A 26741-nucleotide genomic window follows, 5' to 3' on the forward strand; every position below is an offset into this window, starting at 1 on the left:
TTCCAAAGTAAGAAAAGATTAAGAAGTATGATACAGAAAAAAGTGGCCACAGCCTTCAAATGCTATTTGAAAGACCTACAAATCATGTAATTCAGGCAAACATTGAAGAGAGTCCTATGTAAAGACCAATTTGTGCTTTCATGGCAAAGCATCGCAAAGCATCCAGAAGTCTGGTAATCCATATTATTTCTATCAATGTATTTATAACTTCTAATTAAAAAGGAGAAATATAACCAAGAAAATAGTATTTGCACTGTATGTTATTTAAAATAGTACTCTGTTGTATTTGAGGACAAAACCAGCAGACAGTTGAAATAATAGCTCATGTTTCTGATCACATACACACACACATGCAGTGCACAGTATTATTTGCAACCATTTCTTTAGTTCATTAGCAGAATTTAAGAATCTTAACCAAGCTACATCTACAGAAGGTTTAGGTATTTGGAAGACAACAAGAAAATGGAAGTATGTTTTTGCAAAATTTAAGGGAAGAAAATATCAGTGAGAGTGGCATACTGCTGCTCCATTTTGGTATCAAAACAATCTCTTTATGAATAGGATTAAGCATGTAAATACTAAGTAACTGTTCCCACAGTTGACAAAAATCCTGGAGTTTGGTTAATTTCAAGAACTTTTATAAATTCTTCCACCTCAAATGTAGAAAGGAAAAAATACTTGGTTAGACTACAAGTGGCATCTTTTCCTAAATCACTGATTCATCCTATTTGACATCCTGTTTAAATGTTTTCTCTTTCCCACCAAACTTGAATTTTGAAGACACTATGCTTGACAACAGGCCAAACCAGCCAGCAGACTGACAGCACACAGGATAAAGCAACAACTTGGCAGGATTATCTTTAGCAAAATTTTCTTTCATCTTTTCCCTCTTCTGTTCTACATCCTATTTCACTTATGTTCACAGGGCTCTATCAACAAGTGCCATTTTCTGGAACACAACCCTGGCCAAAATGCACTTCTACTAGTCAAGTATGTTACAGAGAGTTGCATCTGTTTTTCCCTTCATGAAATGACAAAATAGTACAAGAAAACTGTTTCAAGACATGAGCAAGAAGGAAAATGTGACCACTTTGTCCTGTGGCATTCTTCATCTGTTACAGAGAGATGCAGCATCCCAGATCTGAGCTTTCACTGCAATTCAACACTCTGGCTCCTGCGTTCCCAGCACTGCAGATCACAGTAATACTCTGGTCTTGTTGTTTTGCTTCAAACACCAGTTTCCAGAAGATTTGAAAGCAGGAATGTGTATCACAGGTCCTCTCCGAAGTTCACGTATTCAACAGAGGAGTATTATTTACTGAAACTGTGTATCACAGCAGAGTCCTGAATTCCATCTCTTGCGAAGCCCATCTCTGAGTGCACAGAAGAGCGTGTAGCCTCAGACACACGGTTGGATCTGGAGCTCTACAGACCTCTGCTTCTAACTCCTGCTGATCAGAATTTGTGAATTTGCAAATAATTATACACACAGCTAAGGCTGGACATGTTCTCACCTGGACTTGGGGCCATTCTTCCCACCTCAATATGCCTACAAATGTTCTTTTATTCCTCCTGTAATGTTTGAAGCAGGGTACAAGTGCCAGAATAGCCTCTGCAAGAGGACTGCATTGCTCTCCCATTAGAATGAAAAGGCCCTGGGCATCTGTGATTTCTGGTCTATAAAAATAGTTGATGTGGAGAAAATACATCAAAGAGGTCTGCAAGAACAAATTCCCTGGACGCTATTAATAGTGACAGTAGACATCAGCTCACCAAATAATCCTACACCTGGTAAGAACATTCTTTACTCTCAATAAAGGTAAAAAGAGTATTTTTACATTTTAACTTTTCTCTAAGGCTTGCTTCCAACCAGAATTGATAACAGAATAAAAATATTTTTAAGACTATTTTATAGTCTTGGCATTATGTATTGTCTCTGCATATCTTAAAACCCTCAGGCACATCAGGAGCTGCGAAAAAAGTTCTAGATTTTGCCTATCACCTCAAGGAAAGAAAACTGTCTTTTCCCAATGACACAAATCAGGCAACACTTCAATCCAATCCAGCAAATCGGAATAACTGTGGGCTTTGGGTTTTTTGTTATGTTTAAGATAAATAATCATCATTTAACCAGCAGTACATTTTTAGCTGGACAAGATGGTTTTGGTATCCATTACTCCCTGCCTTCCTTAGCTGACATTTTAAAGTGGACATTTTTTGAATTTGTGAAGTAAATTCTCCATGGGCTATCCTGCACTTTAAGAGACAGATTTTATTAATTGAAAACAACAAATCACTTACAGAAAATAATCATAATGTAGGAAAGGCCTAGGCAGAGCTGTACTCTGAAACCCTCTTTGTAATTGTAGCCTCTTTAGACAGGCATAATCAATTAGAAGTGGTCTGATTTTAACCAGTTGCAGACTCATTTACATTGCATTCCCATTTCTGTTGATGAAAATCAGTTTCAGCCTGTGGCCTGGAACTCATATACAGCACTTCCTGGGGCCTCTTAGATAAACACATCAAGAAACAGTTTTATTTGGATTTGTCCCTCACCCTTTGTTCATTCAAACAACTTTACAAATCAAGATTAGAACTGAGAAAAATTGGCTCATAACCAGAGATACACATATATGAGCAAGATATTTAATCTCAGAAAAGTATAACGCTTCAGTTAATAATCATATCTTAAAAACATTTAAATGGAAGACTCAAAACATTCAGTTTTAACTGGCGAGTTTAGTCTTTCTCTTACTGTGTCATGGGACACTCAGTTTCTATTTAGTATAAACACATTACTCCTTCCTTTCAGAAGGGCTTCTTGCCTGAGATACATAAAATTGTCCCTAATGTATCTTCAAGTTTTCAAAACAGTACTTTCAGCCTAAGTTTTTACTCTCTGTAGACACTGCCTGAAGTATGTAATTTTAAACCTATGTAGGAATGAAACTTTAAAGCAAAACAATACTAATGAACTATCCCCAAGCAGAGAGAATCTGCAAAAATAATTGCTTTCCTTCTGCAGAAATTGTACCTTACAGCACTCAGGTCTGGTACAGTCCACATGAGGTTTGAAAAATAAATGAATTCACTACAGTCAATAATCCAGCCACAGCATGGTGCAGTCCCTCAGGCTCAAAGGGCTATTCACAAGTCAGGGGCATTAAAAAAAAAGGAGGGGACTTTCCTGGTGTGGAGAGGTCTATAAAAGCCTTTGCAATTGTGCAGCAATTGTTTAAAAACCAGAACAGACAAAAAAACCCCAAGGATAACTGAAATAGGAAAGAGACTGATAAAGGAAATGCAATGCCCACTAAGTAAGCAAAACGAGGAGCCCTTCCCTGGAGTACTGGCTGTTCCTTCCTAAAAGAAAATACAGAAATAGAGCTGAAGGGTGAGTAACAAGAACAATCAGAAGATGAAAAAAACTTCTTATGAAGAGAATACAGAAAAACCAGGATGATTCACACTACAAAGGAGCTGAACAGAGGTTCATGATTTTAAAAAGTGTAATAATTAATATTCCCAAAAGGATCTATCTTTTAAAAAGAAGTATTCAAAGTAAAAGGGTGATGAGCCCAGAAGTGGCTGAAGGAGGCTTCGGGGGTTATTTTTGCTTATTTTGTAGTTGTGATACACAGCTAGACTTTTTAATGTACTGCAAAGGATCATCACTAAGGTCAATGGCATATGAGGATTTCAAAAGCTTTATTTTGTAGTAATAACAAAAATAAGTAAATATATATTGTAATATAAGAATCTGTTGATGGTAGATACGGCTTACCCCCCCAAAAAACCAGCAAAGAGCCAGGAAAAACCTTATCTCTAGAGACATGTTACATTAAAACTGCTTTAGAAAAGGCAGTGCATTTCTTCCTATAAAGCACGAGGCCCTTGCCTAGTCACAAACAGTGGGCAGTACCTGGCAGAACGAGATCTACAGTGCAACATCAGCTGGGAATTTCCTTTACTGAACAGCATATCTTGACACCTAAGATCCATGAGAGAGGAATGACTCTCCTGAGGACATGAAAGATCAGACCTGTCTCCTGGAGCTCCCAATAACCCGATCCCTGTTCCTCTGGTATAATGGAAGTCACCTGACACATACCCTCTGTACATCTGTCCTTCTGTTGTAAGAGCTAGTTCTCCATCACCTGTCTGAAGAAGTTGATTTCAGGTGATGCTCATCACCAATTTGTTTTCCTAACAACTATCACTATTTGAACTGCACCTTCACAAGAAATCATACCAATAGCAATTTCAGAATTAGAATGCAGCTACATCAACTAAAGGTCTAGGCAAAAAAAGCAAAAGGAATTGGTTTTTAAATTAACAGTGCCCACAACATGACTATCTGAAATAAAGAACGGTTCCAGCGACTTAAATGCGGTGTTGAATGAAATTACAAAACTATTCTTTAATTGCCTTCCTGGACTGACAAGGTAATTTATTACTCACTTGTTCATAAGAAAGGAACAAAACAGGCCCACAAGGAAGCTACTTACAGCTGACTGAAAGCTGCCTACCCACTGCCACCTGTGAAAGGGTGTCCCTTCCTCCATACCTTTGTTTTTCTTATTGTTTACAGCTTATTTTGTACTGTTCCAAACCATAATCTACAACATTAAAACCGAGAGTTCTGACTAGTCCTTCAAAAAATTCCCATTGATAAAGAATCAAAATGAAACAAGAAACTGAAAGGAGCTCTCAAGAGTTGTCTCTTATAAAACTTCTAAACATGAGAAAACACTTTCCCTGAAACTATTTCATAAAGGAACATTTCTGTGGCTTTCTGGAAAGGTTTTAAGTAGCAACAGTCCAGGATTTGGATTTTGGATCAAAAAAACATTTTGGAACATGGGAGAGATCTTTTTTGTTGTTAGCTATTCTAGGATCAGGAATACTGCAAGATCGGAACTTCAAGCCTTGTCATGGAGCTGTACCTCAGTCTTCTCCTCAACAAAACCTAGGACTAGCTCTTAAGAAGGCAGAATAAAGGGCCTTCTTCTACAAAGCAGCTGAAGGATTTCAGAAGGCAGTAGATTCCTTGAGCACAAGTAATATACTATTGTTTCTCCAGATTTAACAGAGCTCAGAAATAGATACAGATATTAAATCCAATGTATAGAACAGCACATTTGACTTACCTTGCTTTTGAAACTTCTCTAGGTGAGTACTCAACATCACAAGGATATCAAGACAGGCAGCTCTGGTCACCAAACAAGGATTTAGCCTAAAAAAAAAAAAAAAAAAAAAAAAAAAAAAAAAAAGTTGTAAAGATTAAATCCTTATAACCTTATGCTCAGAAACAGCAGTCAAACAAACTAGTTTGGCGTGTCTATTTTAATTAATGAAGATAAACTACTGGTCAAACTAGACTGCATGTATCAAATAATTACACCAAGTTATCCAAGCTTCACTTCCTGGTCCATTCTGTGTGGCAGTCTCCCTCGCAGAATGGCAACACCTTCCTCCTCCAGCCATTCCACTGGCAGTTGATACATTTCGGTATTACTGGATGAACCAGCTTGTGGTAGCACCTACAATGTCTTTGTTTTGTTTATAGATAATGTGTGTAACGAAATGCAGCAGCAAAGAGAAGTCCTCAGTTCTTACTGTTACAGCTCATAAAAGAGAAACTTCCCTTGCAAGGCACCTGCTACACCTTTTTAATGGCCACAGCTCTCACTGTTCTGATGAAGACCAGAAGTGTGCATGTTTTTAAAATCAGACATCTCTTTTTCCAAACAAGAATATTTGGGATTTTGCGTATATAACGGAAATTGATAATAAGCTACCTTCTGCTCTACCTCTTCAATTTGCAAGTGACAAACATCTATTTTCTCCCCAATTAGAAAAACAAAATTAGGTTAATAACTTCATTTTTCTTTGTATTACTATCACTGAAACATACTTAGCCATGAAAAATTTTTTAAAATATAACTTCAAATGTGAACAAACAGGAAATCTAGTTCAAAACACAGAAATTATTCTGAAGAGCCCAATGGGACTTGACCTAAAACAAAAACTTTCAGAATCAAGCAGCACAAGCTTGAAGTATGACTAATTCTGCTCAGTATTTCATTTTTATTTTATCTGGCACTCTCTTTGTATGCTTATCTTGACGTTTGAAACTCTTTCAAAAAATTGTTAATTAAAAATGTTCCAATAAACATTGTGAACTCTAAACATCTTTAAAATTCAAGGAAAAAAAAGCTTTTTCAAGTAGGATATGTGATCATGACATAAAAATGAAAGGTTTGAGGTTCTTACATAGTTTGGCAGCTGTATTTGCCTATGGAGAGTTAGCCTATGAACCTGTTAAAAAGGACAACTTAAACCAGAAACATTGCTCTCACCTTCAGTAATAAACTCTGCAATAAGTCTAAAATACTTATGCTTTCTTTTACAGTCTACAATGTTAGGCATCCATATAACACAGAGCAGAATATATGCTACCAGGATCTCTCTTTAGAAGAGTTTTTTTCCTTCTTTTGCATAGAAAGAGACTTTTTGGACACTTTCTTACTAGTGAAGTAGTCTAGGTTCACACCTCCCCAAACTTCTTCATGCTTGTCTGCTACCACTTGCCTTAAAAAGCTCAAGAGCTGCCTGCTGAGAAGATGCACATCAACAAGAACCAATGCCTTAAGAAGCCAAAGCAACTTTAATATGGCCTATTTTTGAAGAGCTGTATTAGGCACACTTAATTTCTATCCACCCTGGTTAAGCAAAGATCTTTCCTGTATCTTGGTTATCCAGTTGCTGCCTAAGTTGTTCTTCACAAATGGGTGTGAAAGCACCACCAAGGATTACTCACGGAGTTGAGAGCTCAACCCCTGAGAAAACAGAGGGATTGATCACTCAAAGGCTCAGAAGAAAAACAAACCACAAGACATCTCCCAAAAATGGATGAAAGCAGCCACAGCAGTTTTCAGTCAGTATGAAGAATATAATGGGCCTACTGCATTTCAGCTCCCTCAAAAAATGGAAAACTTGCTTATTATTCCATGTTTTCCATGGAAAAGAAAATTTCCAACATAGAAACTGTGCCCTGGGCGAAACATTGCTGATGTAACTTTTACTGAAGAAGAGGCAACAGCAACACTGGCATGTTTTTTATTCTGGTCCAGCTTTTAAGCACTTACCACTTCATTTTAAGTATGTACATACGCATGTTTTGATTTTGAAATGAGACTTTTCTAGGATAAAACATGCCAAGCATTTGTCCTTGGCTGATTCAGTTGCTCTGGTGATGCTAGTGAATTCTCATCCATATGTGCCAGACGGACACAACAGGAAATTCAGTTTTCCAAAACCAAGAAATTTCAATGTTGTTCAGACTGTAGCAGAAAGCTCAATCTTGAAGACAATCAAACAGTGATTTACGTAACAGACCTGACAGCCAAAAATCACATGCTGAACGTTTCAAATGATGCACTGCACAGTATTTAACATGACTGTTCATGCAGAACTTCAGCAACAAGAGTGGGAATAGTACAAGATGTTTCTTTTTTAACACTGATACCCAGTAAAGTGGTGTTTTCATAAAGAAGGTTTGAGGAAATCTGTCTCCAAACAAGAAAGTCACAGCAGTAGCAAAGGTGGGAGCTCCAGACATCTGGAACAGCATTCGTTTTTTTCTGTCCGAAACCCAAAAATTATTTCATTTCCCTTCCAACCTGGATATTAATGGAAACAAATACATCACATGCTCACTCCAGATGATAAACTGCACATGACTCTGAATCGAGTAGAGATGGTTAGAACTCTCATATCTAAGGGTATATCCACACAGAAATATAAAATGGCTATCAAAATAATATTCATACTGTTACACATCTGTGCAGGCTGGTGATGCCAGGGCACAGATCTACACCTGATTAAAGCAATGCTTTGTCTATGCCAGCCAGTATCTTAGTGTAACATCTAGAAGTCAAAGAGCTGGCACCAAAGACCCAATGGCCACCCCACATACTGTGCCCAGATGCCTTAAGCCATAATTTTCAGAAGTTCAACTTGTTACTTTTTGTTTGTGTTTGGAAAGAGAGCTTATAACCAGCCTGCTCCAGGAATCTTACTGCATTCAGGAGCTTGCTCCACACTTTCTAGTACTCCTTCATAATGGTCTCACTTGGAGCTTGACTGTCCAGGTGGAAATAAAAATCAGGTCACTGGCAACTGCTGAGTTACCTTTCACAAACAGCTAATATTGCAGAATATTTCAACACACCTGACCAAAGAGAGGTCAAAGGCTGTCTGCCCTGAGTAACATGTGTCAAGCACTGTCACAGGCTGGACCTGCCAGGCACAAGACAAGAAGACTCCTACAACAGGCAGGAACAGAAAGGATTACTACTTAGTAAGAACAAGGTGCAGAAAAAACATATTTCTAATTTAATCAAGGAGAAGGAAAAGATGATGGGAGGAGCTGCTGTGTCCCTACCACATCATCCTATGAGGACAGGCTAAGAGAATTGGGATTGTTCAGCCTCAAAAAGAGAAGGCTTCAGGGTGACCTAACTGCAGCCTTCCAGGACCTGAAAGGAGCCTGCAAGAAAGAGAGAGACTTTTCACAAGAGCCTGTAGTGACAGGACAAGGGGGAATGGATTCAAACTGAACAAGAGCAGGTTTAGATGAGATATTAAGAAGAAATTCTTTGCTGTGAGTGTGATGAGGCACTGGAACACGTTGTCCAGAGGACTGGTGGATGCCCCATCCGTGGAAGTGTTCAAGGCCAGCCTGGATAGGGCTCTGAAGAATCTGGTCTAGCTGAAGATGTCCCAAGCTCACAGGAGAGGAGCTGGAACTAGGTGATCTTTAAGGTCCCTTCCAACCCAGGCGATTCTATGATTCTATGACCACAGAACTCCACAGAATATTCAAGATCATTGAAAGAACAAAAGTCAAAAAAGTTAAAGGGTTTACACTTTTTTTTTTTCCTAATTGCCCAAAGCTCTAGTCTAACAGTATCTTCAGTATGATAGAAGTAAGTGTCTTTCTTTCCTTACTATTTTAGGTAGGCCTGGCCGAACAGTAGGAAATCTGAAAACACAGGTGCCAGTGTGCATACTATTGACGACACTTCATAACAGATTTCTGGATGAGATCCTGAAAATAAAAGTCTTCCAAACCTAGACAGTTTCTTTTCATTAATGCTGAACAAGTAATTGGGCATAGAACAGACAGACTTCTTTGTAATTGCATTGTCAATTCTGGCATGTGAATATAAAATTAAAAAAGAGTTCAAGGCGCTTGCCGGAGGAAACCTTTTGTTAGCCGTTAAGAGTCCAGGGACTTTTTTTCAAAGAAAAAGGTTAATGGAGAGTCTGTTAAAATTCACAGGCTGCTGTTCATATGCCTTTGAAGAGGCCTAGGTTAAGCACTTATAGAATATTATATGACCAGAGTAACAAAGAGCTATTTGTTTTCAACAAGGAACTGCCTGGTAGGTGAACGAGGAAGCATACCCTTTAGGAGATACTCCCTCTCTGGAGATGTAAATCAGACTCAGAAGGCAGGTTCAGAAGCTCCATGGGCAACACTGGGGTTTGCTCCAGCTGGCTTTGGCTACCTACAGTAGCACTAGGACCCCTTTGATTTCTGCTCTGCCTTTACCTCCTCTAAGTATCACCGATTGCAGCTTAGGTCTATGCAACTGAAATCAATCCTAGACTCCCACAGCTTGGAGCTCTATAAATATTATCTTTTAAATGTTTGATTCACCTTTTGTAGTTAAGTCATGCTGAATTTGAGGTAGTCATTGGTTTGCTTATTTTGGATGGCAGATCTAATGCAAACCAAACTGGCATTTATTGAAAAAATCAGCAATATGTGGTCACAGACCTCCTGTGTACTTGGCTCACACACATGGCTTCAACTCTATCAGGAACACATGGCTTAACTTTTAAAATTAGGTTTCTCTTGTACTACTGTTTAATTTAAACAAGATCAACATTAACGAACTACAGAGCAAATTACCTTCTCTTCCAAGAGAAACAACAAGGAGCAAAGAACATGGAAAGCTCACACATTTGGCCTCAATTCTGTCAGAACACTGGGAAAAAGACAATCTCTTGATTCTCTAACAACTAAGGTTTGCAGAGGCCCTTAAACAGCATTTCTACTTACTAAAAGGCACCATTTATAACTATCCAGATTTCTGTATTGAAGTCAGGATGCCAGCACCCCTTTCTTTATAGCAAGTACCAAAGAATTTTGATGCACAGTTTCTGCAGATTCTCATTATCTTCTCAAACCCCCAATTTTCAGTGACACTCAGTCAGATGACTTAAAAAGCTGACAGCTATTTTCTCCTGGATCACTCCTCTTTTTCCACCTCACTTCAAGATGAGCAACAACAACTGTAACATTAATTTACTGCATTTGTTACATAAATAAGACAGATACAAACTAGGGATTATGAAATCGAAGCAGTTCGTGTTAATGTTTATTACATTAGCTTTTGGTGATTCTAGAAATTCAGTGTTTTCCAAAGAGGTAGTTTATTTTGCTCATATTTTTCCTCATTAGGAAACAGATGTTGGAAAACTACTAACAGAACAAGCACTATTTAATATACAGCAACTTACAATATTTACTAAATATTTAACAACATAAAAATCAAAGTATATTTCCTCAAACTCTCAATGAGCACTAAGAAATTTCAAATGCAAGCTAACAATTAATGTCTCTTAAATAAAAATCCATAATATCTCTCTTTTGGATGAGGTTAGCTACAGGTATGTTAGTGTAGTCAGCTATCTCAGGGATTTTTTAAAGCCTTTTGTAAGAGGTCTCCTAAAAGCTCTGTATTTGGCAGTCTCCAAGCTTTTAGAAAAGTCTGAAAGACTGCAAATCTTTCACCCAGTGCTGCTTTATGAATCTTTTTAAATACTGATCTTATTTCTCAAATGGGAGTATAATTTTAATAAATAATTAACAAAATAGTATTTCCTCCTAATAATGTAACATGTACATTACGGGTCTTGTCACAGAAAAACACCAATTACACAGGGTGTCAGACATCATTTTTTTTAATACAGAGTTTAAGTGACTCTTAGCAACTCAGATTGGCTAATCCCAGCTACAAACTTTAAAAACTGATTACAATATTTGGATAACGAATCAAGTTGGTGTTGAACTCTAGTCAAAATTATACAACTTACAAAGTCACCTACAAATCTTCATATTTTGTCCAAAAACGTCATGACACACTCTTAAGCATCGGGGTAAAGACACCAGAGCTGGCAAGACTACAATGGCAACCCCTTCAAAGGTCAATTCCTCCTCGTGAAGGAGAAGAGATCCATCTTAATGACTTGCATGACTGTTTTCATTTCAATTTTCAAAGTGATCAATTAATTAAATGAACTGCCTACTCCCCCTCTGGTCGTCAATGAAAAAGTCACTCCTGCTGTAATACTGTATGCTTCCAGAGCCTTTGGAAAGGCTGAAAAGGACTAAAATTCCTGGAAAGGAGACCTTTTCCTATGATTAAACTTACCAAAATCATTTCAGAAAAAGTCCTGTATTAAAGGAAAACCTGTGATTACTAAACACTGCCCCATTCTTCTGTGTAAATAACACGTTATTGTCAAAGAAATTCATATTTTAGTTGGCAGAAAATAAATCATTTTATAAATTTTATATAAATAATTTTATACTTATATAAATATATATTTATACAATATGTATAAAATATATGCTATTTATATAAATAAATTTATATAAATTCATATAAATATATTTATATAATAGATGTAAAATATATATTATTTATATAAATAAGTTTATATTAATAATTTTATAAATAAAATTTAAACCCCAAATTTTCCTACTTTCCAGCCACCAGTACTATGTGCCGGTTTTGATTCCAACACATCGATAGAATTTATTCCCTGAACATCATATTCCAGTTAATGCTATTGCACAAATTCTTGCATTTCTGAACTTTACGAACATTTCTGATAAGTCAAAATTTTATGGACATTTAAGACTAGAATTCCATCTTTAGCGCTACATAAACACAGGAAAGAATTTTGATTCAGTCCAACATGTCATAATGCCACCTGATACTTGGGGACAGGATCTGTGCAACTTCTTATTATGAGCTTCCTATTCTGCCTTTGTCTTCCATAATCTCAGTTTTTGAGGCTAGCGCACTGGCAATTAAATTCTGGGTTTACAGCGTATCTTTTTGTCTCTATCAACTCCCAGCATACTCCTTGCTGAAGAATGGCAAATCTCCAAAAGTACTCCTACTTCGGGTGGCCAGATTCTTCTGATATGTGACCTGCCATTGTGTCAGCTAAAATATCTTCCACAAGTGCATCATCTGTGATGGGTAAGTCTTTATACAGTCAACTCTACATGATCCTTAGAGGGCTGTCCATGGGGAGCTCTATCCTTGGAGGGTTGCTGATGAACCAGGCCAAGCTGGCTTTGCACTGACCACATTTTACCTGCAGCATGATCTGGTAAATGATCAGTTGTCATTTATGGAGGCGACAAAGCTTATGGAAATCACTCCTACACATACAGCGAGTGGCTGATTAAAAGATTAAATCTTCTCCTGTTGTTTTGGTTATTAGCTTTCCAATTCGGCAGTATTCTAAAGACTGAGGTTTTTGGGGGTGTATTTGTTTAGAGGGCAGTATTCATATTTTAATCTATTTTCTCTCAGAGCCCACATCTGTAGCACTGAATCAACATGCATGGCCTTCCTCTTGTCTTCTTAAGGGGACATTAATAATGGATTTAATTATTAAGCTTTGTCCATAGCATTTTTAACCATGTAACACAAAACCAGCCCATCAATGAACATCATGGCCAACAGACCTATATTTAATGGACAGCATTTAAAAAAATAATGATGAAGCCTGCACTACCAAGTAAACCTTGCTGAGTTCCTGGAAGCACAGGAACACCTGCATAGAAATAGAAATCCAAACATTAGTAACAGTGCAGCTGCTTGCCTACTTGGTGCTGTTGAGATCTTCTCCAAGTAATTACCATGTGCACAGCCCCCTCACTTGCCCATTCTACAGGGACAGCTCATCCAGCATTATAACAGGCACTGTCTCTCAAGGGAGTTGCTAGTCTGGTGATTTAAGTTTTTCCACCACTCTCAAAGCCAGGCTATTATGTTGTTATTAGTTTCCATGGTAAAGGCAGAGAATTTATTGCTTGAAAAAGAAGCTACACAAATTATTTTTTCATTGTGATACCACTAAGAACATCCTGAGTTTCAGCTATTAAGAAAAATTAATTTGTGCTCCAGCTGTCCTTGGTGAATGATACTGAAAGGCTGTGTTTTGTTGGTGTTGTTTTTAGCATACCTGATTGATAAAATAATCCTGGCTGTTCTCTTTTGTGTTCTCTTAATGAGAACCTCATGTGATTCCTGAGCAAATCCTAAAAATCTTCAGAGGTCAAACTAATCCCATGGGCAAATTTAATGAATTTTACACAATTAACATCAGGGGGCTTACTTATGAAGAAAAAGCTATGAAAACTCTTATGTTTATTTATTGAAAAGCATTTTCAGATATAAGCGAGGATTTATGTCCAAAATCTGTAATTGTACATGGTTTGTGCCTACTCCAAATGTTGCACTGGTGGAGAGAACACCTCAAACAACCTTATCCAAGTCTTAATATTCTCGGAATGTTCGTATTTAAGTTCGGAGTACACCTATGAACCAGAGTCAAAGACTATTTTATCTTATGCAAAGTACATCTTAAACTTCAGCCTGAAGTTCAAACATCTCTACTGATACCCAAAGTGGGTGTTCCAAAACCAGCAATCACCAAGTGCCTAAACAAACAGTTTGTAGCCGTGCTAATGATACTGTTATCAAAACTGGTGAAAGAGGGGACTTGGAGCAGTACAGAAACCTAAATTAACCTGCCAAAAGTATGTAAGATTTAAATTAATGCATCTAGGAATACATTTATGAACAATGATGTGCTATGACTGTTCTCAAAAGCAAAGACAAACGAGGCTAAACAAGGCCCATGGGCTAGAATGTGCAGATTAATAAATTACTGGTGAGTCAGCACCAAGCCTGACAAGAGTTCAAGAAGTGTTTGGACAATGCTCTCAGGCACACGGTATGACTCTTGGAGATGTCCTGTGCCGGGCCAGGAGTCAGACTCAATGATCCTCATGGGTCCCTTCCAGCTCAGCTTATTCTGTGATGCTGTGAGCTGTTCATACTGGTACACTCCGTTTTCAACTGGACAGGACAACAAAAATTTCCGTTCATGTTTTGTGTGTGCAAGAGTACACATATGAATTCTAGCTGACACAAAGTTAAGTTTTCAATTTGAAACCTGGTAAATAAATTTCCACAGAGATAGGCTCAATCATTAAAACTATTTTCAACTTTTGAACTTGGCTGTACAACGCTAATGAACCACTAACCAACAAAGATAATTAACTGCACTTCTCAATGTGTAGGTTATAAAGACAGAAATGAAAAAGTGGAAAAGTTAGGAAACGGGAAGATGCCAAATGCAGACATGGCCTTGGAAGGACAAGAAGGTTCGTCTTGATGCAGTGGAAGAAGAGGAGGCAAGAGTAGTAAAATAAGAGAAGGACTTCTCTGCCAAGGAGGACAACCTTACATTCCCCTCACTTCTTCCCTTCTTGCTGTAGAAAAAACCACTTCCAATTCCCAAATAAGGACCACTTCAAAAATTACACAGAGGCTGCTTGCAAAGCTGCAGAGAGCCATGGGCACGTTGCACCTCTGTCTAGGTATGCCTGCATGTGCCACTGTTTTGTCTGTAACAGTCTGCTCACTAGAAGTTACTGCTGTCTCTCCCAAGAGGCAACAAGAAGAAAGGCATATTTAGGTTACAGTCTGAGCCATTAAGTCCTGAAACCACAAGGAGGCCACATTCTTGCTTTCTGCACAGATGGCCTAAATGCACCTTGCATGAAGCTCCTTCTAGGAAGGACCTAAGACTGCTCATCTGCTTACTGTCACTCACATAGTGCTGCCAAAAGCGGAGGGGGAAAAGTGATACTACAGGCTTGATGGGGTGCCACGGTCATCAAAACTTGTCAAGTTACCACACTCTGTAGGGCTATAAAATAGTGATGAGATTTTCCTCATTCAAAGCAGTCATACCTGGATCATCGAAGAGTCAGCCAGGGAAAACTAAGCAGCACATATCTCAGCAAACAGTGAACCTCGTTTTGAGCCTGTGCCTGAAATAGTTTTTGCATGGATTTGTTGTGTGAGGTTGAATCCTGTGCAGGACCTATTTGTATTTTTAGCAGTGCCAACCATGAAGCAGAGAGCTGTAAGCAGCAGCACTGCAGAGCACGGGTTATTTGGGTTATAAACGCACTGCAGGTGGCCCATTCCAGACGAACCAGCCACTCTTGCAAAAGGCAAAGCCAACTGGTTTTACATAAGGTTGTTCCACACAAGAAGTTTCAAGAAAGCAGCCTTCTTAGAAGTAAACTCTCCCAGCGCAGACAAGCCCTCAGCCAAGAAACGGCACATGGCTAGAGGTTAGCAGAGTATGTTATTTGACTTCTGGCAGAACCTCAAAGTCTTTTCCCCCTCCTGTGGTCTCCAGTAAGTGGGAAGGTGGAAAAAAAAAAAAAATCCAACTCAAAGCGCTGAAAAGCAGCATCCTACAGAAAAGCCGTGCAATGACATGATTTCACAAATTTTCCAATACCAATACTTTGCCATGCCAAAGGCTACAAATTAAACAAGAGAGATATTTCTGGGACTTCTGTACAACACATTACCAAATCCAAAGGCTGTTCTAGCTTTCTGAATTTGTGAAGCAGAAGGCATCTAGAGTTAGTCTTATAACTCCCTGGTATGCAGTTGAGCTGAAAACTACCTTTTTTGGTTTTTTTATTCATATGACAGAGCTTTGAACGCTTTCAAATATTTAGCTTGATAAATTCATCTTATTTTAAAGCATTCATCAGATTAATTCACATCACTTCATTCCATCACCTGAGTTCTCCAACCAAGCAGATTTTATAATTTTTTTAGATTTCTGTTCTTCTCAAACACCCTGCATTTCCCACATTTGCAAAAAATGCAATAAACTAACACTGGTGTGAAGGTGAAGGAAAGCAGTAACATTACAGAAACACTTTAGACTAAAAAACAGGTATATTCCAAAACAAAATAAGAAACACCAAGAGAAGAATAAACTTACTAATTGAATGAAAAGATTCAACCATTACCTTGAGAAGTGGATGGACAGCAGGTCTCATTCACCAAAACATCAAAAATGAAAATACTCATTCTGAATACATAAAAAAGTTAATCTTTTGAAGATGTAAAAAAAAGCCAAGAAAAAAAGCAACCATGCCCCATCAGTATGAGAAGTCTGCCTTCACAACAGATAAAAAATACCAGTTGAAAAAGTGAATGCTTTATGAAATTCAATTTGGGGAATGTGACCCATTATTTTATTCTCTAAAGGAAAATCGGGCCGTAGCACGGAGAAGGAAAAGGAGGTTACTATATTACATGGAATGCGCAATAGAATCTTGAGCTATTCTACACCAATAAACTCTGATGAAAGAAAATTATATTCTGGCCCTGAAAAGGCAAAGAAAACCCTAAAACCAAAACCCAAACAAAAAACCCCCACCCAGTTCAGGAAACCACTGAAGAATGATAATCTTTCCTCCAAATACACACACATGACAACCTAGCCTCATTTTTAAGAGTTACATATGCAATCCAAAGTTTTGTAATTCAAGATTCTCAGGGCAGTTTGTCCCATAGTACAAAGGAAGTACATAGTTGAAAGAACACCAGCAAGAGCTTTACAGAACTAGCACAGAAATGTGATTGAAAATTGATGTTTGGAAATAACTCCCCAGATTCACAAACCGTTTTCCTGCTATTTTAACTTCTTTTTAACCCATTTAAGATTAATAGTGAGTGCCTCCTATACTCTCTTTTCAAACAGACACAGCCCTGCAGTATTGGTGACATGGTAAATTATCTCCTTTTGAAAAAGGCAGAAAAACCAGATGGGGATTCATTAACTTTTCTCTGTGGTGCTCACTCTCTTTGCCTGAACAGAAAGAAGGTAAGAATGACTGTACATGACTGAGGGTCCAGCCAGCCATCACCCTCTCTGACAGCAGCAGATGCATGCCTAGCAGTCTACAACAGGGCAAGAATGAAGTGCTGGTTTCCTAATAGGCTCTCCCAACATCCAGAAACCCACACACATGGACTTACTGAGTTTCACAACTCCATTGCCAAGCAACCTTCTGAAACCCCTTTAAAATGAGAAAATGGAAAACCAAGAACAAGACTCTCAAACCTCACTGTTCACCACAGTGAGCAGTTGTTCACCTTCACCCACTCAACTACCAACAGTAAAGCTGCACAGTGAATGTGGGACACTAATGTGGGACACTAAAACCATCAGAAAACACCATTCATTTCAATACCTTTGTTTGTTTGGGTTGCTTCTTGGAGGTTTATTCCTTTGCTTTTTTTTAACTGAATACATTTATCTCAAGCAGAAAGTTAAGAGAGTTATGGAGGGCAGGATGGATGGATGGATGGAAGGCAGGAAGGCAGGAAGGCAGGCAGGAAACACACCTTAGCTCAAAGTGTGCAAGAACAGTAAGGTACCTCAGAAATTTGCAAAAATATTTTCTGTCATTTAAAAACCCAATGCTTTAAGTTAGTATTGCAAGGCTGCATGCTCATAACATAAAATTTTGCTATCTGGGGAGAAAAGACATTCTAGAACACTATGTATAGCATTGACTGCATTATGGAGAATGCAAGACTGTGAGAAGGAGGCTACAACAAACTGACAAAATGAAAATGTGCTGCTGACAAGGAGTTAATATCAGCACATACAGCCTACTTTTTACAGGCAACTGAAAGAGAAAATACTTTTCTTCAGGAAAATACCTTACTGTGCACAATAATTTCTTAGAGAGGGCCTGAAAAGTTTTCCTTTCCAGAGATGATAATAATCAAAAAAACCTCACTAAAAACCCTACCAATCAGCACTAATGTGACTGATGTATTAAAAAGGGCAGTTCTGAAAAAATAGTTCAAATACAGAATTTATTTAAAATCTGTAATGAACAGAGCCCAAACCTTACGTATTTGCTGCAAGAGAAAGACATTTGAATTACGTAGCATGAGCATCTTTCTACCGGATTTGGTCTCTAGTGTTTGGGTTTTTATAACAGTATCAGTGAATTTAATTTAGTTATGCAAATTAACATTCTCATGTAAACACTTAAAAATGCTTATACTGATTCAAGTCAAAAGGTCCACCAAATCCACCATGATGTCTCCAGTTGGAGCAGAGAGCAGATGCACAAGAAATGGAAGCACAACAATGGTGACACTTGCCAAAACCTCTGTCTCAACCCTCAAGGCTGCTGAAGAACTTCTTGAGCCAATTGTGATGTCTACATACTCAGTAACCTCACTGGACTTCCCTTCCACGACTCCATTAAATCGTTGTTTAAAAATTCAGACAGGCTTAAAACCAAGACTATCTTATATCACAGAGATCCAAAGCCAAATTAAAATTACATTAAAAACTTCATTAGTTTGTTTCTTTTGCATCTGCCACCTTGGATAGGATGCTAATTTCCTGTCCCTTTCTATGTGACTCATATTTCACATCCCTCAGTTGCCCCTTTTCCATGATTAAAAAAAAATCTCAGTCTATTTAATCAGTCCCCAAGTAGAAACTGTTCTATACTTGTTGTCAGTCTTTACACTGCTTCTGATTCCTACTGTATCTTCTTTGAGGTTTACACAGTATTTAAATATACAATACAGATTAAAACACTAATATAGATGTGTTTTCTGTGTTTTTCTTCCATTCTTTTTATGATATTTTCCCCCTCCCCTCCTGGGCATTACAAAGAACAAGAGTAATTTTTTCAAACAAAAAATCTGCTCAGTCAACCACTCTTTCCCCAGGTAAAGTCCAGACTTTGTTCATGAGCACTATTTTCCAATTATTTGCACCAAGTTTTATCTGCCATATCATCACTCTCACTCTTGAGGAGACACTTCTGTAATTCCCAAAGATCAAATCTATCTTCATTACCCCAACTCAGTTAACACTGATAGATTTCTCCCACCCACTAGACACCCCCTTTCTCCAAACCTCTAAGGGTTTTGGTTTTGACAATCAGAAAATTACTCAGGTTTTATCAGAGATCCACACCAGCTGCACTGCTGACCTCACTCCACAGTGCAAAATATGGGATATTCCCAGTTATCTATCTATGCAGGGATCTGTGCTCTTTGTCCACAACTGATCCCTTTAAAGTTCTGAGTGGGAATTCCCATGGGTTGGAATTCCCAAAAGCAATTACTGAGATAAAGTAGAGAAGGAAAGAGGGGAAGAAAGACGGAAAGAGGAAGAGAGAGAAACAGAGAAAGAGAGAAAGAAAAGAAAGGAAGAAAAAAAGAAAGAAAGAGCAAGTTAGTTGTATGTAGGTCACCTGAAGATGAACTTACGAAAAATATTTCCAAATCTATCTTGGATTGTTTGTGGGCAGCTAAACACTCTTAGTTTAAACAATTGCTATGATGTTTCCCTACTAATTTTCTGTAAAGGTCAAAGTCAGAAAAACAGTAACGTAAAAACCTCATATACGTGGCATATTTTTCTTAGCCAAGAAGCAACAGTTATCCTCAAAATGTCTGTTTCTGTAGCAATGTTCATTCACAGTTATTTTTTTCTTCAATGACTGGACTACAATGCTTTTTCATCCTCGCTTTTGGAAAAAAAAAAAAATCTTGATTAAAAATCAGCAAGCTAGTAAGGTGTATAACTTGTACATACATCAAGACAAATAAATCTGTCCACTTCGTTAAAATAATAATAATTTTAAAAATCAACGAAGTCTTCCATACATTAGTAAATTGAGTTTATAAATGAGGTATTTTGTGTTTTATCTTACCTTTTAGCCAGCCACAGCTTGGTTCCCATACAGGTAATGATGTCGCCCAGTCCCTGCTGGAAGTCCAAACTAGCAAACTGGTTTGATTCTAGGTACGACTGCAGCAGGTGAAACACCTAAATTTAAAAAAAAAAAAAAATTGAAACTAAGAGTTTCTAGCCACTGCTTTTCCTCCAAATAACTGTAAGATGAAACAGTCACCTGCAAAATGAACAACTATTACTCAAGGAAAAACATGTATTCACTTGGCCTTGTAGCAGATAGAATCCTTAAATCCTTAAGTTGCCTTATCTTTAAAACCCATTTTTTGCACAAGAACAAAACAACAGAAAATGCTAGAAGATGTTAACCTCCATGAAGTGAACAGAAGGCAGCTGGATGAACACCACTCCTCTGGCCTTTCCCAACTCAAGCATCCCTCAACTTTCAACTTTCTTGCTGTGCCATTTGCTCCCCCAGTGCCAGCACAACTGCCTGGGGAGCAGACTGGCAGCTTGGCACACTGATGGAGCGGGGCTGCTTGCACTGTACAAACCAAGGAGACAGGAAAGGGAATTACCATCTGTAAACACACTGAAGTGCTGACAGAAAAGTATCTTTATTCCAGCTCCTGAGAATCTTCATTCCAGGCCCCAGTCAAACACCATGGGCAGTTGGGTTTCACAGAGCAGGGAGATGCTCACACCTTCCCTTTCAAAGGACTGAGCAGACTGAGCTCCTGGTACTGGAGTTCTGCACTTTCTCCTCCAGAATTCATGTAAAAGCCTAATAGACATGTCCAAGCTATGATGAAGGGAAGAATTCAAGGTACCAGAATAGAAAGCAAGATCTGTAGCTTTCTGCTCAGGCAGTTAACAGAACAAAAAATGTAGGTTCTCAGAGACCCTCCTTTGCTATTTGAAAACAGGTTTTTTCATGTAGCACTGAATATATAGAAAAGTATTAAGAAAAACATTTGTTAAAAAAAAAGTATCATCATCTAAGCATGAAATAAAAATACTGGGTAGTGTAAGAAAGTTGATACCAACTGTACAGTGGAGAGGGACTCTGCAAAACCAGCCCCTTGTAGTACCCATCCTGCATGTGACACACACTCGACACAAGTGACACCACACCTATCATCCCACCTGGGTTTAACTTTCCCCATTCACACATAAGAGAACAGCAATCACCTAGGTAAGCTAATTTCTAAACAGAAACACATGGAAATGCATGGTGCAGTAGTGAAGCCTAATGGAGAAGATCTTGCTCAGCATAAGGCACTTTGCCTTACAGCCTCAAAATTTGAAAGGCTGTTCACTTACATAGATAAGTTACATTTACAGAAAGGGCTTCTATGCAAATTGAAAAAGTACATCCCCCATTATTTACTGAAACTGACCATGTGCAGAATTTCGGAAGCTTAAAGATGTATTACCAGACCATTTCTGAAAATACATATTGTGAGCATTTTATATGGAAACAGTCCTGACATGTGAGAGTATTAGCACTTCCTACTTGCAAAGTGACAATTTAATGACTAATGGATCAAGCTGGGCCTTCACTTCACTTTGGGAAAAGAAAAACCTTTGTATCCAGATTTTTAGATCTCAGATCTTGATTTTCTACATTCCAGCTGTCACTTGCTCCAGGGGTTATAATTTTTTGTTTGTTTGCTTGTTTTGGAAATACAAGCACTGCCACATAGCATTAACTTGACACAATTTCATCTGTTTTAGTTTTTTGTAAAATCATTCAAGTGGAAAAACAGCTGCAGTTGTTTCAAATAAGCACAGAAACAGAAGAGATGTCAAGAGACTGTCTAATCCATACAAACACTGAGGCAGGGTCTAAACATTCTTGGATGAAACAAATGCCTGACTGTCCTAATCCTGAAAGCAGCCAAGAAATCAGATTCTGGAACACTTGTATGCAACCTCCTCTAGTCTTTCACCCTCAAAATCCAAGCTCTTGAGGGAAGGTGTTCTTGTCTGCTCCCATCCCTGCCCCTACAGCAAACAACTGTTCTCTGAACACTGTTCAGTCAGTCCAGATTTTTTCCTAGTGAGGCACTTATTAAACACAGAGATCCCACCGGGGCCCTTTGACAGGAACAATGAAATAAACTCCCATCTCCCTTTGTTAGCAGGTGCTCTGTAGGCAAGACACATCCTGGAGAAGTAGCTTGTCTTTTTGTCTTTTTTTACATCTTCCTAAGTCCTCTGAACTGAACATCATTTTGTTGATAGCATTTTTCTAAGATGGCCTTTCCAAGATCTTTTTGAACCTTGACCTTTTTCTACAAAATGCTTTGCAGAAGCACAAGCTTGCAAACATTTCAAAGTGTCACCAGACATCTCTACCTTGAGTCCTCTCCTTTAGTCTGCTCTTGCCTGTGCAAGTGTTTGCTTATTAAAATGGTTTACGTAAGTACCTACTCAAATTAACCTTCATGAAAACCAATGTACTAAGCTGCCACTACTAATAGTTACTCTATATTTTTTGTGGCTTGTCCTTAACCCCTGTTAAGTCATACACACGACAGAAGAAAAAGAACAAAAATGGAAAATAATATTTATGCAGAAGCTCTTACTGCTTTTTATATCCTCTGCTAATTGAAAACCATTTGGTGCCTTAACCTTTCCAATTTTATTCGTCTGTGCTTATGTTCATTTCCAGGAATGACAATGGATTTACCTCTAAGCAATAATATAAAATCTGTTTCACAGTTATGAAGGAGCTATCATATTTTTCCCTAGAAGCTTAAATTAATTTAATCTCTTTGAAAACAACTCTCAAAGTGCCTTCTGTGTAGAGGCAGAGGAAACTTAAGTAGTCCGCTAGTTCAAGCTAAAGGTCTTGAAAGAGAAAGAACTGTGTATACTACAGAGGTCGATTTGGTGGATTTAAATTTGTCCAGGTAGGAAATTCAGTACTGAAAGTGCAACCAAAACTCCTCTGGAGTTAATTCTCTATATGAACCACATTCTTTCAATACTATTCAGATGGTAAAAATCACAGGACACGAGCCATATTTAAGAAGCAGAATTAGAAGGTGCAACTCACGTAAGAGTTTTATGCACTCGTGCAAAGTGCTGGCATCCATCAGAGAAAATGCTCAACTATGATTTAGCCTGTTCTGACTTTTTTTTGATATAAACAAAATCCTGATTTTCTTGGTATTTCACTGCAAGCCCTCTATCAGCTATTCAGGCACCCTCACCAAATTTTAGACACCTAGAAACCTTTCCCCAAAGAAATTCTTTTTTCAGCACGAGATTTTAGAATGCCTTAGCTAAATTGGAAATTGTAATTAAAATCAGCACGTTGTATACAAAGCCTTACTTTACATAAACTAAAACCAGAGGTAACCAAACAAGTAATGTATAGATTAGCCTTGGTAGTTCTTCACTTACATCACCTGTGACATGTCATTCTTTGGCTTCCATGTGGCTTCCATGATCTAAGACTACAAGCCGGGCAATGTTTGCATGAGCAGGTAGCAAGTTTTATGAGACTGTTTGATATAAATAATAAAATAGACAGGCTTTCCAGCGCATGGCTCTCCTCAAGTCCAAAATACTACATGATTTAAAAGCCTCTGCTAAATTCCTCACGCATAAATGCAGTGAGGTCATGGTGTTCCTTGTGTATGTGGCATTGGTTTTTTATTACATGAAGGCAATATATTAATGATTTTTTTTTTCTTTTTTAAAGTTAGTTTTACCAAAGATTTGCACTATCTGTGGAGGAAGGTTTATGAAGACTTACTGGCTGACAGTGATTCTTTTTAATAGATACAACACTTCACTGAGAAAAGGTACTGTCTGTAGTTCTGCGGAATGCTGCATTAAAGACGGTGAGTTCATGGATGCCCAGAAACCTTTTCCTCCCCTGTTGGATTATTATCCTGGCTCCTGAACAGCCTATCCAGCTGCTCCACCAACAGAACAGCAGAGACAGTCTATCAGCCTGGGCAAGGGTTGTTAAAACAGTGCAAGCCATGGGAAGTCCAGATATTTTGATACGTGATGATGGGCAAGTGTCCAGTGATGGATCATTCTGAGACTACTCAGCCCACAAGGTTCTAACTCTGAGCCAGCATGTCCTAAGATGCTGCAGGTAAAACCACCTGCCATGTACCAACTATTCAGTGCAAAGTAACACAGAAAAAAAACAAACAAACCCCGCCAAGCCAGCCCAGGTGTGACACTATATCCTTGTCCTGGGTTGCAGTGTATTCTATTACCATCCTCATGAGCTGTTGAAACCAGGGGGGCAGTGTTTCCTTGCCTCCTCCCCCCAGACTATCTTGCTGTTAATGAGCGCATCAACACTTGGCCTCATGACTCATCATCCCATTGTGAGATGCTCCACCCAGAGGGAGGAACCAAGCATTCCATCCTGAATATAATCAGATTCCAAACACCACAGACACCCTTTCCACTGGATTCCCAGAGGACAGGAGCTACACAGCCACCACTGGACCTTCTGAGGAAGACCGGACCCTTCTATGGCATCACTGCTTCAACAGAACCACCATCACTTCAAGAGGACTGCAGCCACCATTTTATTGGACTGCTACCACCACCCTAACAGGGTGTCAGGCTGTATCCTGACTCTGTCAGTTTAACCCAGTGTTTTCTGCCTTTATTTTTTTCATTTCCCTATTGTTATTCTGACTTGGTACCTCCCACTGGTTTGTTTTCAAACTAGTACAATCCTAATGAACAAAACCCAAGGACTCAGCATGCCAATAAAGCCATGTTCTGCTCTTCAGCCACTCCCAACTTCCAGTACCTTCCTTGGAGTTGTCAATGTTTCACCCTGGTTTTTCAGCTGTAGAAGCCTCAAGGAAAGGGGAAAAAGCAGAGAAGGGTGGGGGAGGGACGGGAAAAAAAGAAACAGCCGGCTTGGTTCCCTGCTGGTCTATCAGGACACACATCCTTCTGTCCTGTTCACATCCATCCCCCAGCCAACAGCGTGCTTTCAGATGCAACACTGAGACTTCTGTGTTGCTCTGTCATGACATGAGAAAGTTGAGTGTTTTCTTTGTACCCAAGAAGGCCTTAAAACATAACATCTGCTACTTTCCAAGTGTTCATTTTAGATGATTAAGTGAAAAAAAATGCATATTGCTTTTTTTTAAAAAAAAAACCCCAAATACTTAAATGGTTAGACATCAGCTAAGTCAAAAATATAAATCATGAGAAGCAGGAAGAGACATTTTTTCCCCCACACTAACTTTGATATGATATGCAGCAGATCATTATCTTTAGCAGCTCTTATATCAGCTTGAATTGCTGGGACACAATTAAAATAATGAAGGAACGTAGTGACGGAGGAAAACTATCAAACACAAAACTTACCTAGTGCAAACTTTTTTTGATGCCAAGAGTTCTCCTGCATACATATAGAGACACTGCAAATATAGCACAACCTTTCAATAGCCACAAAGTTGATCTAGCATGACACAGAACAAATTAAAATCAACATTTTGTAGCATTAGCAGTAATTTTATGGGAGAAACTAAGGTTTCTGAAGTTCATAACAAACTTTTAATTTCCAACATAAAACAGTGATTAGGTGGATACCTGGTGTAGTTGAGCACATGCTTGCATTTGAAAGAAAGCACAGCCTTCAGCATGTTGCTGCACCAAGTGCCTTTTTCAAACAGTGAGATTTTCCAAAAACAGGAGGTTATACGGTTGCACACTTCTCGGTGAAGTAGCAACATTAAGCTTTCCTCCCCTTAAGATGACCCAAAGCAATAAAAACTTTTTCATGCATGCCCTCAGCTATGTTTGGATGAAATGAAGTATACAATACAAATATTCACATTCCTAAGTGCAAGACTGCAACAATGCTCCCAGTGTTCATTTCAGTGCTTACTGGGGGGAAAAGAAAATACAAACCAAGAAACCAAACTGACATCACCTGAAACTTTACATCCTCAACACAGATCCTTTAACTCCCTAAAAAAATACAAAGAATACAGATGTTTCAGCAGCTGAAAGAAAACACTGTGTAAATACTGAGCTTTCCAAAATATGCCACTCACCAAGCTATGAAGGTTGAAGTAACATGGGAAGGCAAAAAAAAAGGGCACTTGCAAAATGGCAGCAGTAAGAAGATTTACTAAGCTAAACATGGGTTTTCAGAACTGTTCCATCAAAAGCTTTTGCCTGAGTATTAACATGCTAATGAAAAAAACCTCAAACGCAGTTTTTCCTTTCTTCTCTCATTTAAAGGCAGATAAAACTTTATTCTTCTTCTACGATAAAAACAACTGCCAAGTTATCTCTGTATTCTGAAATTAAGTTCCAATTTTTTTTTACTACAACTATGTAGATAAAAACTGGCAAGCTGCTGTGACAGGTGAAGGCATTTTTATTAGTATGATAAAAAGTTCAAAGTTACAATAATTAGCTCCAGGGAAAAACAAGTCCTTAAAATCCCCTTTTTTTCTTAAAGAAGACAAGTGCCAGTGTGATAATTACAATGGGACTAAAAACTTCAGCTACCATCCCCAGTTTTCCAATAAGATATCCACACAAAAATAGATAGGGGCGTTTGTAACTATCTGCTTACCACCCTGCTCTGTTAAAAATTTGTATTTGTGGAAAAGAAATACAATGCTTTATCACCAGGGAGTATGGCATGAACACGGTGCCTGCAGTCCATGCTCATCTCCCAGACAAAAGCCACCATGCATATTGCAGAGTTTAAAATGAGTCCAGAACCAGGGGACACAAAGGTGCTGCACTGGGCACTGCTGGTGGCACCCTGTGCCCTG

The 26741-nt window shown here is 38.5% G+C and overlaps 1 protein-coding gene across 1 annotated transcript in view; it reads right to left on the reverse strand.

The window, feature by feature from the left end:
* THADA (THADA armadillo repeat containing) overlaps positions 1–26741 on the reverse strand; it is a gene marked incomplete at its 5' end in the record, with an annotated part of 153336 nt that overhangs the window by 40760 nt on the left and 85835 nt on the right. Inside the window, 2 exons of the mRNA XM_082302617.1 lie at positions 5154–5239; positions 19967–20082. Of these exons, the coding sequence (XP_082158743.1) occupies positions 5154–5239; positions 19967–20082 (202 nt within the window). The remainder of the gene's footprint in view (positions 1–5153; positions 5240–19966; positions 20083–26741) is intronic.

Source organism: Coloeus monedula, assembly GCF_965178545.1.
Source record: "Coloeus monedula genome assembly, chromosome: 2".
In the NCBI taxonomy this organism is placed as follows: Eukaryota; Metazoa; Chordata; class Aves; order Passeriformes; family Corvidae; genus Coloeus; species Coloeus monedula.